At 45.6% G+C, this 14,824-nt stretch overlaps 2 protein-coding genes across 2 annotated transcripts in view; both read right to left on the bottom strand.

Annotated features, from left to right (window-relative positions):
• The window catches only part of LOC144175010 (MAM and LDL-receptor class A domain-containing protein 1-like), a 197,355-nt gene extending 196,113 nt beyond the window's left edge, over positions 1-1,242 (bottom strand). Inside the window, exon 1 of the mRNA XM_077704017.1 lies at positions 938-1,242. Coding sequence (XP_077560143.1) covers positions 938-1,016 — 79 coding nt within the window. The 5' untranslated portion in view covers positions 1,017-1,242. The remainder of the gene's footprint in view (positions 1-937) is intronic.
• Positions 1,243-14,250: 13,008 nt separating this feature from the next.
• The window catches only part of LOC144175376 (MAM and LDL-receptor class A domain-containing protein 1-like), a 204,188-nt gene continuing 203,614 nt past the window's right edge, over positions 14,251-14,824 (bottom strand). The window contains exon 65 of the mRNA XM_077704459.1: positions 14,251-14,365. Coding sequence (XP_077560585.1) covers positions 14,355-14,365 — 11 coding nt within the window. The 3' untranslated portion in view covers positions 14,251-14,354. The remainder of the gene's footprint in view (positions 14,366-14,824) is intronic.

The raw sequence follows: 14,824 nt of genomic DNA, 5'->3' as shown, positions 1-14,824 counted from the left end.
CTCAGAACTCAAAATGGACTCAAACTCAAAATGTACTCAGAACTCAAAATGGACTCAAACTCAAAATGTACTCAGAACTCAAAATGGACTCAAACTCAATCGGACTCAAACTCAGTCGTGATCACTCGGCTCAAACTCACTCAAGCTCAAACTCACCATGCCACACTAGCCTCGCGCTCACGCAAACTCAAACTCACGCGTGAGTTTGAGTCCAAATGAGTCTGAGTGAGTGGACTCATGAGTGAATTTGCCGACCTCTGATTCCTGGTATATATTTTCAACGGGAATGGCTTTGTGGGACAATTTTGGACCCTGTAAAAATGTGAATAAATTGGATGTAGCACGTTTTGTATGCATAATGGAAAGCGATGGAATGCACAATGAAATGGTTGACGTCGCGGTTCTCGAATCTCTCCACCAATTCACAAATATGGGTAAGGTGAGAACAGCAATAATGTCTTTATCCGCAGCAACCGTTGAATAACAGAGTGCTAGAATTCTTTTCACGAATCCTCTAAGCGCCAAATAGGCGACACCAAATGCCCCACTTAAGGTTTTTCTATTGTCTTGGTGCGCAATGGGGAAGATCCGTGATGCACTGGGGCGCTACCTTATGAACGTTTTGTAGTCAATGCCAAGTACACAATCTCATTCCTGCCTGGCGTTAAAATTACTCACTTTGGTGAAAATCATTAGAGGCACTTTGAAACCTGTCTAAATCGGGAGTGCTTCTTTCGGTGCGTATTTTGCAGTGAAATTTTAGGTTAGATTGCGTGGGTCTCATTTGAGTTTAAACAAAAGGAGAAGTCCTTACGTGCAGCCGATGAAAAATCAGGAGGCATTTTCCTTGGAGGAACCTTATAATTTTCACTCTGCACCCTGAATATGGAACACTTACCGTGCCACCGCAAAAATGTCACACTTGGTGATAGCATACCTGCCACGACTACCGGTGCACACTCGAAGAGCAGGACTGCAAGTACGGTGGTTAGAAATGGAGTTCTTGAGGTAGCCATTCCGCATTAAAAAAAAACTTGATTTCGAGGTGTCCTCAGAAGAATCCGATGCAGCCTAGTGCACTCGATACTGTCGCACGCCGTGGCTTTGTTGGGCGTCCGACAAGGGACGACCGACTTACGTCTCAGCAACTAGGGCAACAACGAGAGCAATGGCGATTGCGAGACATTATGGGCGACGTGAGCATGCTTGAGTAAAGTGACGGCTCCCGCACACTGGATGCGCGTATAACGCATGCCCTTTGGAAGAGGCAAAAGATAAGCATCTCTCATATGTCAAACAATAGCGCGAGAAATCTTATCAATAGCGCTTGATTGATGACATCGCTCGTTCTAGATAATTCACGGTACCTTATGATGCCTTGACACGAGTTCTTTTTTTCTTTAATATTTTACCACCTCAATGAATGAACACGACTGCGGGTACTCTAATAAGGTTATACTTGTGCACTTTTGAAACGAGGTGTTTTATATCGGCCGCTTGCTGCTTTACTAGAACGTGTAATAGATCCCAAGCAAGTAGAGATTGGGATAAATTGTTTGATCACACCTTCACGAAATTAAACGTCTAATGTCATTCCGAAAATATCAACCACGTCGGGGGTAGAGCGGTTGAGGAAATTTCGCCGTCAAAATTAATACTTTGTCTTCACAAAATTCTATTCAGTTCTAATGGGGCCAAAAAATAATCTTAGCCTTTTCTAATACAATTTAGCTACAGTTATTCTTTGTTTCGACTCAGTATGTTAGGCAGCAACACTTACAGTCACAACTGTCGTTTTTACCTAAAAAGAGCAGGGGTTAGATAGCAATGGAGTGTACGTTTCATGTCATACAAAAAAAATTGCAGACGATCACCCAAGGTAATGCAACACACGGTGCAGATGTACAAAAATACGATTTGGCCGTTCTAAAACTAGTACATATTGTTTAGTGCATCCCAAACCTCTGAGTCCCGCCTTACGTGTAGATGTGGGAACAGGCCTCGGGCGTACAGTCTGACATTTACTACGAAGATGGTGGCTTTGTCATTTTGTGGACAATACCCGGGGTAGGTATGTTCGATGTGTGTGGTGATGTGTATAGAACAGCAACGTCGCGTGATATTTGGGCTGCTGTTTCCAGCTGTTACAAAATTTACAAGCAATCATTATTTTTTGGCTCCTTCAAGGCATTAAATGTATCCAGAAATGTTCAATAAAAAATTCGCTATCATAGGTTGCTAACGAAATAAACAGTCTTACAATGAACAGAGTGATTTTGCAAGCGTCAGGAGATTGTGTATGCCGGCACTCCTGCTAAGTTTGAAACAGTGAAATACGAGTTCTCATATATAAATTACGTTGGTATACAACGAGGTAAATTCAGTAGTAATTGCTTATATCGGGATACACCGTCACTTAGGATCGGCAGTACCGACACCACGAGGCATATCCACAACGAGTAAAATTGCGTTTGCGTGCACGTGTCAGGATATACCCTACGGCTTCGTTCATATAACTCTGCACTAAAACGACAAAATAAAAGGGGTGTCAAAATGTGAGTTAAACAAGTGGCAATATACAACAAGCAATCTTATCAAACAAACATTTTCGGCACTATAGGTAGTATGCGCGTATGTAGACATATATCCATGTGCACTTTATATGCTGTGTTTGACACCTATATCTTTTTGTTATGCACATTAGTTGTAGTTAGGATGATATGAAGGTACATGTGTTTTCAAGGAGAAAGTATTATTCGCAATAAATGTGCACACGTGTGAGCATGCTTGCTATAACACGTGTTCAGACGGCTATGTGTGTATCACTATGCATGTTGACTTGCATGCACTTACGTTGACTAAGGGTATGTTTTCTGTCGGTATTTAAATGCTCCACTGCCCTCAAAGTTGACCCTCTAACAGTTCGCGATAGTGCTGCGCTGGATGGGTTTTTCTCCAGCCACATGGTCTACCAAAGAATACAAAATTATAGAGGGTACCCGCGACCCTCGTGTGTGGTAATGTACAAATGGGTGTACCGCGTCAATCGTTACTCGTCATAGTCAGGTGTAGGGTTGTGCACAATTGCATTCCCGTGTGCTCTGGATGCGTGACCTCCTATCAAAGGCATACTGTTAAAAAGACAGCTGAAACACAGCTTTCATTGACAAAATATCTGATTGATTGTGGGGTTTAACGCGCCGACGCAACGCAGGCGATGAGGCGCGCCGTAGTGGAGGGCTCCGGATTAATTTTGACCACCTAAGGATCTTTAACGTGCGCCGAAATCTCGTACACACGGGCGTTTTTGGTTTTCGCCTCCATCAGAAAAGCGGCCGCCGCGGCCGGGGATCGAACCCGCGACCTCGTGCTCAGCAGCGTAACGCCTTAGCCACTGAGCCACCGCGGCGGGTTTGACAACATATCTAAATATTTTATACGAGTTTTGGGACTCAAAAAACTAATACACATTAAAAGCTCTTCATCTGAGCAGTCATCATGGATACGGCACAGTATTACAAGTAAGCTGAAGGTGCAATTTTTAAGCAATTACAGCAGCGTCACAAAGCCACCGCAGAACAGACAGACCAATATTTGTTTGTGAATATAACGCTGTCATCCTTTCCAATTTCAATAAAGTGACTAATTCAGAAGATTTCACAATGGAGAATTACAACCACTGCCGAGTTGTTTGTTGCAAATGTTTGTATTTAGCCCGGTCAAACTCGCCTCACGTCGGTCACTTGTTTGGCTTCAGGTTTCGAACACGCACGCCCCTCGGCTTGGGGGAAATATTTGAAGCGGATGATCTTCCTCCCAAACACGAGATACTGCCGCCAACCATGCATCGGGTTTGTTTATTTGTGTTTTGCTTTTGCCGGCCGGCTGCGCCGGTCTGTGTTACCGGCGTTGTCTGTGTGCCAAGAGAGGCGCGTGTTCCGTTCTTTCTTTCTGTGCCGCATGTGTTATCTCTTCTGATAGGGAGTGCGTTCCGAACTATCGTTAACAGCCTAGAATAGTCTTCGTTGATCTACAGTCTTCTGGTTACAATTCGACTATTTGAGAAACCCTCACGCCGAGTGATGAATTCCCGCAGAGCAGATGCCGCGGCATTCGAATCGTCGACGCTCGCCTTCGCACGTCACTTTGTTGAGTGCTGCTTCGGCGCCTGTATTCTTTGAGATGTTAGGGGAGCACAAGTTGGCTCCAATAAACTTGTTTTCCTTGAAGACAACAGCGTCGTCTTTGGCTTCGTGACAATAATATGAGCGTTGTTTGAAATAGCGGTACACGTTCGGTTGTTTTACAACAGGAAGAACAACGGGTTAAAAAAACCACTGAAATGATAGGCGCTGTTTTAACGGATGGCTCGGGAGCTATGAAACGGGGGAAAACTGAATTGACTTGAAAAACCCTTATTTCATTCATCATGTCCGTTAAAAGAGAGCTGAATAATAACGTGAGGGTTCCAAGCGACAAAAAGAAGACGTTACACGGCACGGGTTTGTGACGATTCGTCTTTCGAAAACACCTGCAGTGACGCAAGTTAATGAGTGGCTACTTTTTTTCTTTACTCTGGTTGTAATAAAAAAATTGAGCCCAGACGAGCTCCTACTCCGTAATGAGAATATATTCCCTAAGTTTCAAGTCTTTAGGTGTAGACGTTGATAATAAATGTGAGCCATGTCAGCTATGTAAGGGGAGTAATGTCTAAATACCTCGCCGGCCTTTTTCCGACCACCCGAGTTTGCACCTGGGCCGATTCCAACCATAATAAAAAGGCCGTAAAAACTATCGAAGAGAAGAGTACAAAGTTCGCCTAATACGTCAAAAAAAACAATAACACGTTCGCCAATGACGTTAAGTGCTTTCTTGATCTTCTACCCGAGTGTTACCTCTCTCGCCAAAAAAGGGATGACTTCCTTATTCGATTTCACTAATACCTGAGGGTATCTGCCGCGCCATCCAGACACAAGGTTGAAGTAGTACTTTCATGTCTGTCCATACGTAAAGAATTACGGCTTCTGGCTGGCGACTTGCAAAATACTAGATTTATTACTTCGCATGCATTGGCAGATGGTCTAACCGCGACATATAGGTTCACGCATGCTCCAAATAGCAACTTCCCATGTTCTATCGAAAATCAATGCCTTGCAAGCTGTTCAGCACACTCACGTAGAAATACCAGGATTTTCGGAAGGCAAGAGTTCTAATCAGATTTCCCGCAGCGTTGACGCTCGAGGATGAAGAAAAAAAAAGATTGCGGAATGGGTAGGATAAAGAAGTAGTCTCTGAAAATACTAAAGAAAGCGTTATTTATTCGCGTGTGCATAAACCTGATAGCGAGACAGCGCAAGCCCAGATACCGCCAACTACTGACAAAAGAATCGCTGAAGGAGGAATAATCAAGGCCAGAGAGATAATTCCTCCGTCGAAGTGAAGGGCTGCAAGATCACTAAGAAAAAAGAGAACCCGAACACACCGACGCTATTCTGCGGTACTTATCAGTAGTAACGATAGAACGCTGGCGTACCGATGCTTCCCTCAGGATGTTGTTGCTCAACTGCTGCCAAGGCAAGCACGCAAACGACGATTGCAAAAAACAACCTAAACGGCCGATAGAAGACCGAACATCAGATCTCCCAACAACCGACGTGGTAACCTGCCAAAGCCTCCAAGTTTCAGGACCCGCTGTCCAGGGCGGTTTCTCTTGTGGGAGTAGGCGTGACCTATATTTCTAAGAGCAGCAATGGTTACGTTTATATTGTAGAAGCGGGTGAAACACGGTTAGAGACGTGAGCCACAGAGAAGACCACGGCAGCAGCAAACGCAGCTTAAGGTTTGTACCTTCCACGGAAAGAACAGCGGAAGTTGCAACGCATACCAGCTGAAAGATGCAAATTCAGATGTATCCGTTTAGCTGTTAAGTATGTAGCTGCTTACGTTAGCATGAAACTTTGCTCTTTTGAGCACAATAAAATTATGATGCTGGCTTAGCGTTATCATTGAAAACCTTGCTCGGACGACTAAATTTGTATAAAACGCATGTACCCGTTCATAATCGTGCATATTCAGGACACCTAGCACACGGCAGGAATACCCCGGCAATACTTTTCCACTGCTCATAATCCTCCTTCAGTTACATTCACCCGTATTTACACGTAAAGAGATGGGGTATACATCTTTTTGAACACGCCAAAATGCATTTTTGGTTGTTTAAATCAAGCATTGTCTAATAGTCAGAAGTCGAGCGCCTGAAGAAGGCATCTGCAGAAGATTGAAGCGATGGTGGTCGCAGTTCACGTCAAAAGAGCTTAAAGGTATATCGGATCGTTAATTTTTGGCGCATACGGTTTCAAGTCCCTTATTTCCCGTGTTAAATATATTGCCGAGAGCGATGATCAAGTGGTCAAGCAACTTCGCCGCAAAACAAAGCGGACACTACGGTTTTGCTTTCGTTTTTCTTGATTTGATTGTGGGGTTTAACGCGCCGACGCAACGCAGGCGATGAGGCGCGCCGCAGTGGAGGGCTCCGGATTAATTTTGACCACCTGGGGATCTTTATCGTGCGCCGAAATCTCGTACACACGGGCGTTTTTGCTTTTCGCCTCCATCAGAAAAGCCGCCGCCGCGGCCGGAAATCGAACCCGCGACCTCGTGCTCAGCAGCGCAAGGCCTTAGCCACTGAGCCACCGCGGCGGGTGCTTTCGTTTTTCTAAACAAATGGCTGAGTTTTCGCGAAGATGGCCAGTCGCCAGCGGAATAACTAAGGAAACAATGCCTCTGAACGCTTCTTCCATATTTTTAAGCACAGACTCAAGGAAATATGTTCAAGCAAAGAATGCAGAAAGATCAATTGGTACGCATTAAATGGGAAGCGTCGCCAGTATCTTCGATAATGGACTGTGGGAAATCAAGGTGCACGTCCAAGGCCTCGTGGCGCCAAGGTCATGGACCGTTCGATGGCCGGTGTACGGTACAGTCAATGGCCAGGATTTCGTAAAAATACCACCCATGAAAACTAACCCAATTGTTCTGTCGAATTTGTGCATTACCTGGCGGATGGATATACGACGCCGCCCCGAGCTCCGATTCATCTTTGACCTAAGTCTCACAGCGAAAACTAAAACGCCCGCAGGCCGTCCCCGATCGACTGACAGCTGGCACACCAGAACTGCCAAACGGTTAGGTTATGGGAGACTATTTAAAAACACTTGGAGACAACCAGATCACCCTGCCTGCACGCCTGGGTTCTAGTATCATGAAAGACGACAGGAGTGCCATCTGCTACCTATCGATTTTCAGTTCAACTGTATTGTGGATAACTCGGTGTCTTCAAAGAAAAGAGAATGCAGTGGAAACCAGTTCTGCCAACGCAGCACTATGCGGACCCACGCCTATGTATACATTGCACCTTTGACTGTTCATCGCAATGTGTAGCACGCTCGATTCGATTCATTTTTCGGATGTTTTAGTTTTTTTATCGGGCCCCTACACTCCATTATACGGTTTTATTTGCTGCGTGAACCCTCGGAGCAGGCATCCTTTTTGCAAATTAAATGTTATACATCATCGTTTCCCGCGATGCAAATAAAGGGTAGTTGATCAGAGCAAACCTACAGAATATATTTTTACCGAATGGGTAAGGCTGGCATGCTGAAAGTGAAAAATCGAAAATACTCAAGCAAGCACTGCTAAAGTAGGCACATCAACAAAGCTTCAAATTGGGAATTTCGGTTTCTACAGAGCTTGCCAGCACAGCTTTGTGCTTCCTAGCGCTCTTTTGCACACCAGTATAACGATACAATTTCGGTAGACTTCAGTGTGTAGCGCGCCGTAGCGCCTTATTCTGATAAGGCTCAGCCTAAGTAGAGGGTTCAAGAGAAACTTTATAAAACCTTAGGCAAAAGTACTTAACGAATGAGATATTGCGGTTGCTACTAATATATCTAGTGAGAAATGACTGACCCATAACAAATTCTGAGCCATTTACCTCTGTGTAGCTGAATGACGAGCAAAGACTTTTAGCCCATTGCGTATTTGTCATACAAAATTTGTGCAAACTTTATTTTGCATGGCCATTCTTGGTGGTCATCCCTAAAGATCCACATACAGCGACACACGGACTTTTATTTTGTCTCTACTTATCTTCAAGATGAGGCCTAATATTACTTCATTTATTCAAGATGCATAGGCATTTATTTTAATGCGAATAATTTGCTGCTATCCTTCTTTCCGCGCACGTCCTCAAAAGATGCTTGGCCTCAGCTTCTGCCGGAGCCGGACTATTGATGCACATTCCTGAGTCTTCTGGTGAGTGTACCCAAGTCCAAGCGACTCAAGGTATGAGAGCCGCCCCAGGCACAATAAGAACCTTTCTGAGTGCGCCATCCCGAAGCTGGAGACGAAGCGCTCAGAAAGGTTGGTCTCCGGTGGGTAAACCGGATCACCACAACCCCTATGTGAACGAGGATAGATACTGCAGGTCGCTGATGAAATTTCTGCGCGTAACTGGACTACAAGCGTTCCTGTAGACTTGAAAACTTCCCGGTTTCGTTACTATCCGCGCTTTTTGCAGTCCCTATTTCCCTTGCTTTCCTACTTTCTTCTCTCTTTCAATTTTTAAACCTCGTCTTATATGCCGAATGGCAAAAACATGAAGGAAAAAAATCGCTGCTACATGCAAAATCTAATGGCATTCGCTCTGCTGCTATTGGTGTTTTAAGGAGTCCCGTACAACTCATTAGCCTTCATGATGGCCTTGAATCTGCCTACTCTCACACTCAGTGGGCACCAAAAGAACCAACGAAACCTTCGGAACCAGAGTGTTGCAGCAGAATCGTACCGAAGCGAAGCAAGCCGAGTTTTTGTGCCCTCTTGGTCTCGCATATAGGGACGCATACAAAACCACATAGGCAAAACGACACCGTCACCCTGAACAGATACCTGTATAAAAGTACTTCAACCCATGGCCACGCATACGAGGCAAAGAACAGTCTTCAAGAAAAAGTACCCTTTATAAAAGAACGCCCTACAGTAATCTATAACCATTCATTGCCGTTAAAAGCAATGCTGAATGGGGCTCAAGGGAATCTCCGCACCTGCCGCGGTGGCTCAGTGGTTAAGGCGTTGCGCTGCTGAGCGCGAGGTCGCGGGTTCGATTCCCGGCTGCGGCGGACGCTTTTCTCATGGAGGCGAAAAGCAAAAACGCCCGTGTGTACGTGTGTACGGATCGGAGCACGTTAAAGATCCCCGGTTGGTCAAAATTAACCAGAAGCCCTCCACTACGGCGCGCCTCATCGCCTGCGTTGCGTCGGAGCGGTAAACCCAACAATCAATCAATCAGGCAACCTCCGTGGGCTTTTGTTTTACCGGTCTACTGCGATGATAGAAGCGAGGTTAGGCAGACCATTCAAGGGTCATTTTTTACAGGCAAAATTGTGAGCGGACAAAGCGAAGACCAGCACAGACACTATGGCGTGCTGGTTTTTATCCTTGTGGTCTTTCACTTTTCCCGCATGTGGCTGTATTCTTGCAAATATAGCAACGCGAAAGCGTATTGTGTTTAGATATAATATACGACAATGTTTGGCTAAAAGAAACTTAACATTGGATAAAACGAGCGCGATGAATTGCCGCGAAATATCTAGAGAAGAAAGCATTCACGGTTGAACAAATTGCAATACGGTAGGCGTATACCTGTAAGACGTATTGTACTAACTCCAGCAAATTGTGAGTAGGGCTCTTTCAGCAATAGGGAGACCCTCTTGCCAGATGGCAGTTTGCCGGATTTATCGCCACAGAGAAGATATCGTGCGGACTTTGGGTGCACGTCGATAGCCGGAATGCCAGACGAGCGCCCACAAAGATAGTTGCCATGTCAACAAGCTCTTGCACCGCTTTTTCACCCTTTTCGGTCAAGCTTTAATGCCCCAAACTGGATATGTTTTGTCCCCGCACTACCTGTGCTTAACACGCTGTTTGAATACCTTAGCTGATGCTTGCAGAAGATGTGGGTACGGGGAATTTGCTGTATGCATACACACCTTCCTCCGTGCAAACTGTATCGTAAAAGTGCAATTTGGGAAGAACATTGCCGCGCGGTCGCCGAATACAATTATCGCCTTATATAGCGTAGTTTGCGTCGCTTCCCTGCTACTGCGTGACAATAATGATGTGTTCAATGCTTTCTTGCTGAGATCTTGTTGAATGCTGTGCTTTTTCCATTCAGGTTTATATTTCGGCCTCATATAATTAGTCTGCAACGCTTTAAACATGCATAGCAAGCAGTTTATTGTTAAGACAAACTTATTACAAATGACTACACCATTTTAAGGATAAGTTATAACTGATGAAGCCAGTAATAACGCTCAGCCATACTTTTGGGTTTTATCTGTATTGCGTGTGATATTTTAACATCTTGATACTCGTGGTAATTTAATTTCAAAATTTTAACCTCTTCAAAACGTTATTTCCGGAGAGTCTGCCGAAAAAGACTGCAAGATACAAAATACGACACCTGAAATACGCGTATACGCGGCACAAACGCCCATCGAAAATCGAAGATTTTGAAAGCGAAACTCAGGAGAGCGCGGCAATTACGGGCTGGCTGAAGTTACGCCGCAGCCGGACCAGCCAGCGAGTGAGAGGCGCATGGAGGAAAGAAGACTCAGGATAGTCCCCCGCATCCCAATGCATTGCAAAAAGTGTGGAGGAAGTGACGACATTTTTAATGAGCCTATAGACAGTGTTGCCTTGTTTTTTACGCCAGGGGCGGCTAAATCTGTCTAAATGCCACGGACAATTTACAGCGCTTTGACAGTGGCTGCCTCGGTATGCGCTGGCAACACAGCGTAGTCGCTACGGCGTCGTCGCCGTCGTCTGAAATCTGTGCACTACCGCTGAATTCGCACCGTTACTTCTACTGCCGTTTTCTTTGTGGCCTAATGTTCCTTCTAAGGCAACATCCGATGCTTAAACTTCGGCGTCGCCGGTGAGCACACCTGCCGTTCCGATTCCGCGCAGTGGTTTTTCATCTTTTCGGTCTGCGGGTGAGAAGGTGGGCTTCGGCAGCTTGGGCAAGTTTTGGAAACCCGACAACCCGGCATGCAAAAGTGAGGCATCTTGAAAACCACTGCAACCACTTATCCACGTGGCGTGAAATTCATCGCAGCAGAGACGTAGCGCACAAAGACCGCCGTCCTGTATGGACCCAAACGGTGTTCCCGTCTTCTGCTTTCGCTTTCGCGGGCCGCCCATACCGCGAAGCTAGTATCAAACCGGAAGCAGCCGAGAGGAATGAGAAAGAGTGCTGGGCTCAGTGGGCTCATCTACATCGCGGGTGCGGGACTCGATCGGTTCTCCTGGGTGGCCGCAGGAAAAAGCGCAGGGCCTGCTGCAATGCCCCCTCCGCTTTATGGCTGCTTGCGTGATACCGCGGCAGGTGCATATTCGCCTCCAGCGGAGCTGTTTTTAACGCCTCAAACAAATTAAAAACGCATTTCAGGCGGTTACCGGTCAGGTCATGATTGGTTTGGTGGTAGTACGTACTGTACGTTCAAAGTGAATTTGTTGGAGGTGAAATTTGAGTGCAGTTGGCCTCTAACTGCCGCAAGAATTGTCGCAACCAATAACTCATACATCAACAGCTCTACGTTTCTATATGCATCAGCTTCACTTGAATGAATACTTGATTCGCGCTTGCTTGCGGTCACCAATCGTCGAGTTAATTATGGAAGCTGAGATGTGGGATCGACAGGTCTTCTGAATGCCAGAAGGGTTATCCATCGCTAAAGCACACCCTTAGCACGCAAAAAGCATGGATTTGTAATCGTATAGCTCTGCTAATATCACCCACCGTGGTGGCTCAGCGGATAACGAGTTACGCTGCTGAGCACGAGGTCGTGTGTTCGATCCCCGGCCGCGTAGGCCGCTTTTCTAATGGAGGCGAAAAACAAAAATGACCGTGTGCACAAGATGTTGGAGCACGTAAAGATCCCCAGGCGGTCAAAATTAATCTCGCGCCGTCTACTACGGCACGCCTCATCGCTTGCGTTGCGTCGTCGCATTAAACCCCACGATCAAGCAATGAAGCCCTACTAATATCCTGTAACTTGCAAGTATTTAAAAGCTACAAGAAATATGCGAGGACGGAACTACGGTATAATAATGAAATAACCGGAGCTGACACCCTTACATTGTAAATTCTTGGATACAGATAAAAACTATCCCCCATCGAAATATTTCAGCACTGAGATTTTATTTCATAAAGGGAGCAGTGCAGCGCTACTTAATAAAAATATTGGGTGTTCATGTGCGTCTCCATCGCGGCTGTTGTAGGGGTGAAGCTTCTTAGGGGCTGGGGCTGTTCGCGTCTCCTGTCATCTTCGTAATCGTCGTCTTATGTAGTTAAGGTACTAAGACGACGGGAAACTCGTTTATGCACCGCGCTAGATCTTAACGCGTACAAAAAAACACCTAGACCCTCGTTTACGCGCTGCACTGGAGCGCTTCGGAACGTGTACTAAAAAAACTCCGGGACACTCCTTACGCCTCGCGCTGGAAAGCTTTATGCTTCAAAAACAAAAGACTTTTTACAGCGATGCTCTATACCTCTACCCCCCTACGGTTTGTTTCATCTTCGTTGGCGAAAACGCCAAGGCGCCAAGAACACACTTATACACTGCATACTTCGCCCCTCCCCTGGTTTCAGGTTAGTGGAGATGGCGCGGGGTCATATACATGCATATAAAATGATTGCATGTGATTTTCGGAGGACGACAGAAAATAAGCGAATATTAAAAGTTGGAACCCGGTAATAGAAGGCAACACATAAGCATCGAAGGTAACGCAACCCCAATTAATTTTAAAACAAGACTTTTCGGACAAGGGCTGGAGGACACGCGTACAGAAGGGGGGGGGGGGGGGTCAAGCGTAAAAGAAGCTCCCTCAATCCATGGCCTCTATTCACGTACGCAGAGCATGCTGGTTCGCGCTACGGCGAAAAAAAAAATAATCGGAATGCACCACCTATCGTGCGTTCACGTCTATCAGGTCCCGTACATCACCAACTCAGCGAAACTCAAAATTTACTGGCTGGCTGCAGCATTGTGACTGTCCGCGCTTTAAATTTGCTCAATATAGTTAGAGCTCGCCGTGCTATGTTTGAAGCAAACGTAGCTCAATTTCACTTAAAGCTCTACAGGCGTATAGCTGTAACGCAAGTGCACCCTTACAGCTCACTAAAACCATCTACACCGCAAAAACATTTATTGAGAACCGCGAGACAGTTCCAGCTTTCTCCTTTTGTCAGGGCTTCGTCAGCGCTCTTCGCTGAACGTGCAACGTTCCACTAGAGCAGTGACAAGGTCGCTACGTAATGCCTGTAAGTGCTAATACTGGGCAAGTAACTAGATGCTTGCTTATCTGAACCAAGAACTGTGAGCCTAATTATGTGATACTAGAACATGAATTGGAACAAAGAAAACAAAATGAGACTAGCTCAGCTTCACTGATTTAGGGTCGCAAAAACTGATGTTGACAGCGAAGCTGCCTGGCGCTCACTAACGGCAAGGCTAAGTTTAATAGAACTTCTCAAAGCCAGCAGATGGATTTCCGTTCGGGCGCGTTCGCGTGCTAACTCTCCCTGGGGCTCCCGCCGGGCTTCTTATTCCCCCAGGACCCATTCTCCGAACACTCGAGAAAGGACCTCCGAGTGCAGTCTATATACATAGCTTGCACTGACGCCACGATAGCTGCCATGTTGGCGAACCCCGTGGACAGCCAAAGGCAGTAAACTTATCAGGTGCTTTTATCTCGATCATTGCTAGGAAAGCTGCAAGCAGTGAACAAGAAAGGGCGGTGGTGACGTCGTGTGCATGCTATGTATACGCGCTCTCCAATTGGCCGACTCCTATCCCCCTCTCCTTGGGTCCGCCCACCTGCATTCGGCGCGCATTTTCGGCGCGCATTTTCGGCGCCCGTTTTCTTGGAGTTTTCTTGTTGCCATTAATCTCAATATCTCCTTAATAATAATTTAACACAATCTATACGTTAAAATATTGTACTTTGGATATTTTTAATATGAACAAAACAGCAGGCAATGAAATTTAGAGGCAGTATTTATTGACCATAAATCTCAAATGCCCTTTAATCACAGGCTTGACGTGTAAGAGCAAAACACTTGCCCAGAAAACAGCAAAAGACGATCAGCGCCGCAAAACGCTCGAATGAAGACATGCTGATGGTGGGTATGTAAGTCAGTGATTTCTTTATTAATGAGAAATGATTCCAATAGCTTTATTATGCAAAGTTTCTGGCTTTGTATCCTGGTCTCCCTTTAGCAGCACTGCTGGTCATGTAAAAGCTGGAATGAAAGCAAGAAAAAAATAGGCATAACGGCATAGCAGCACGTTTCAGTACTGTGAAACTGAAAGCTTGGATATGGTTAGGTGGCCGAATGGACGCAAAATAAAAATGCCATTTAAAGAATACTTACTCCATAATGTTTCAAAACAAGTTGAGAAAGGTATGCGCGGTGCTTTAGATTTATAGCGTATTTGATATCTGCCTGACTGCAGAACATCTGCATTAGTCGACACTTAAGCTCGTGGGTAAAGTGAGTAACACTGTAAACGCTCTTTTTTGAAATTAACTTTACATACGGCTGTGCAGTTGCGAAACCAGGTAAATCTTCCTACTTTGAAAAAGTGACGTTACCGCCATTTTTGTTTGGATTTAGTTAATTAACAAGCACTCAATCATTGTGTTCTCAGTTTACTCGACAGACACGGTTAGTTGAGCAAGCAGAAAGTTAGTAAGACCC

The sequence above is a fragment of the Haemaphysalis longicornis genome, unplaced genomic scaffold, assembly GCF_048455015.1.
Source record: "Haemaphysalis longicornis isolate Haplotype H1 unplaced genomic scaffold, Haemaphysalis longicornis Haplotype H1 scaffold_3, whole genome shotgun sequence".
NCBI lineage: Eukaryota > Metazoa > Arthropoda > Arachnida > Ixodida > Ixodidae > Haemaphysalis > Haemaphysalis longicornis.
The sequence above is the reverse complement of the archived record's forward strand: the minus strand, read 5'-3'. Positions and strand labels throughout refer to the sequence as shown.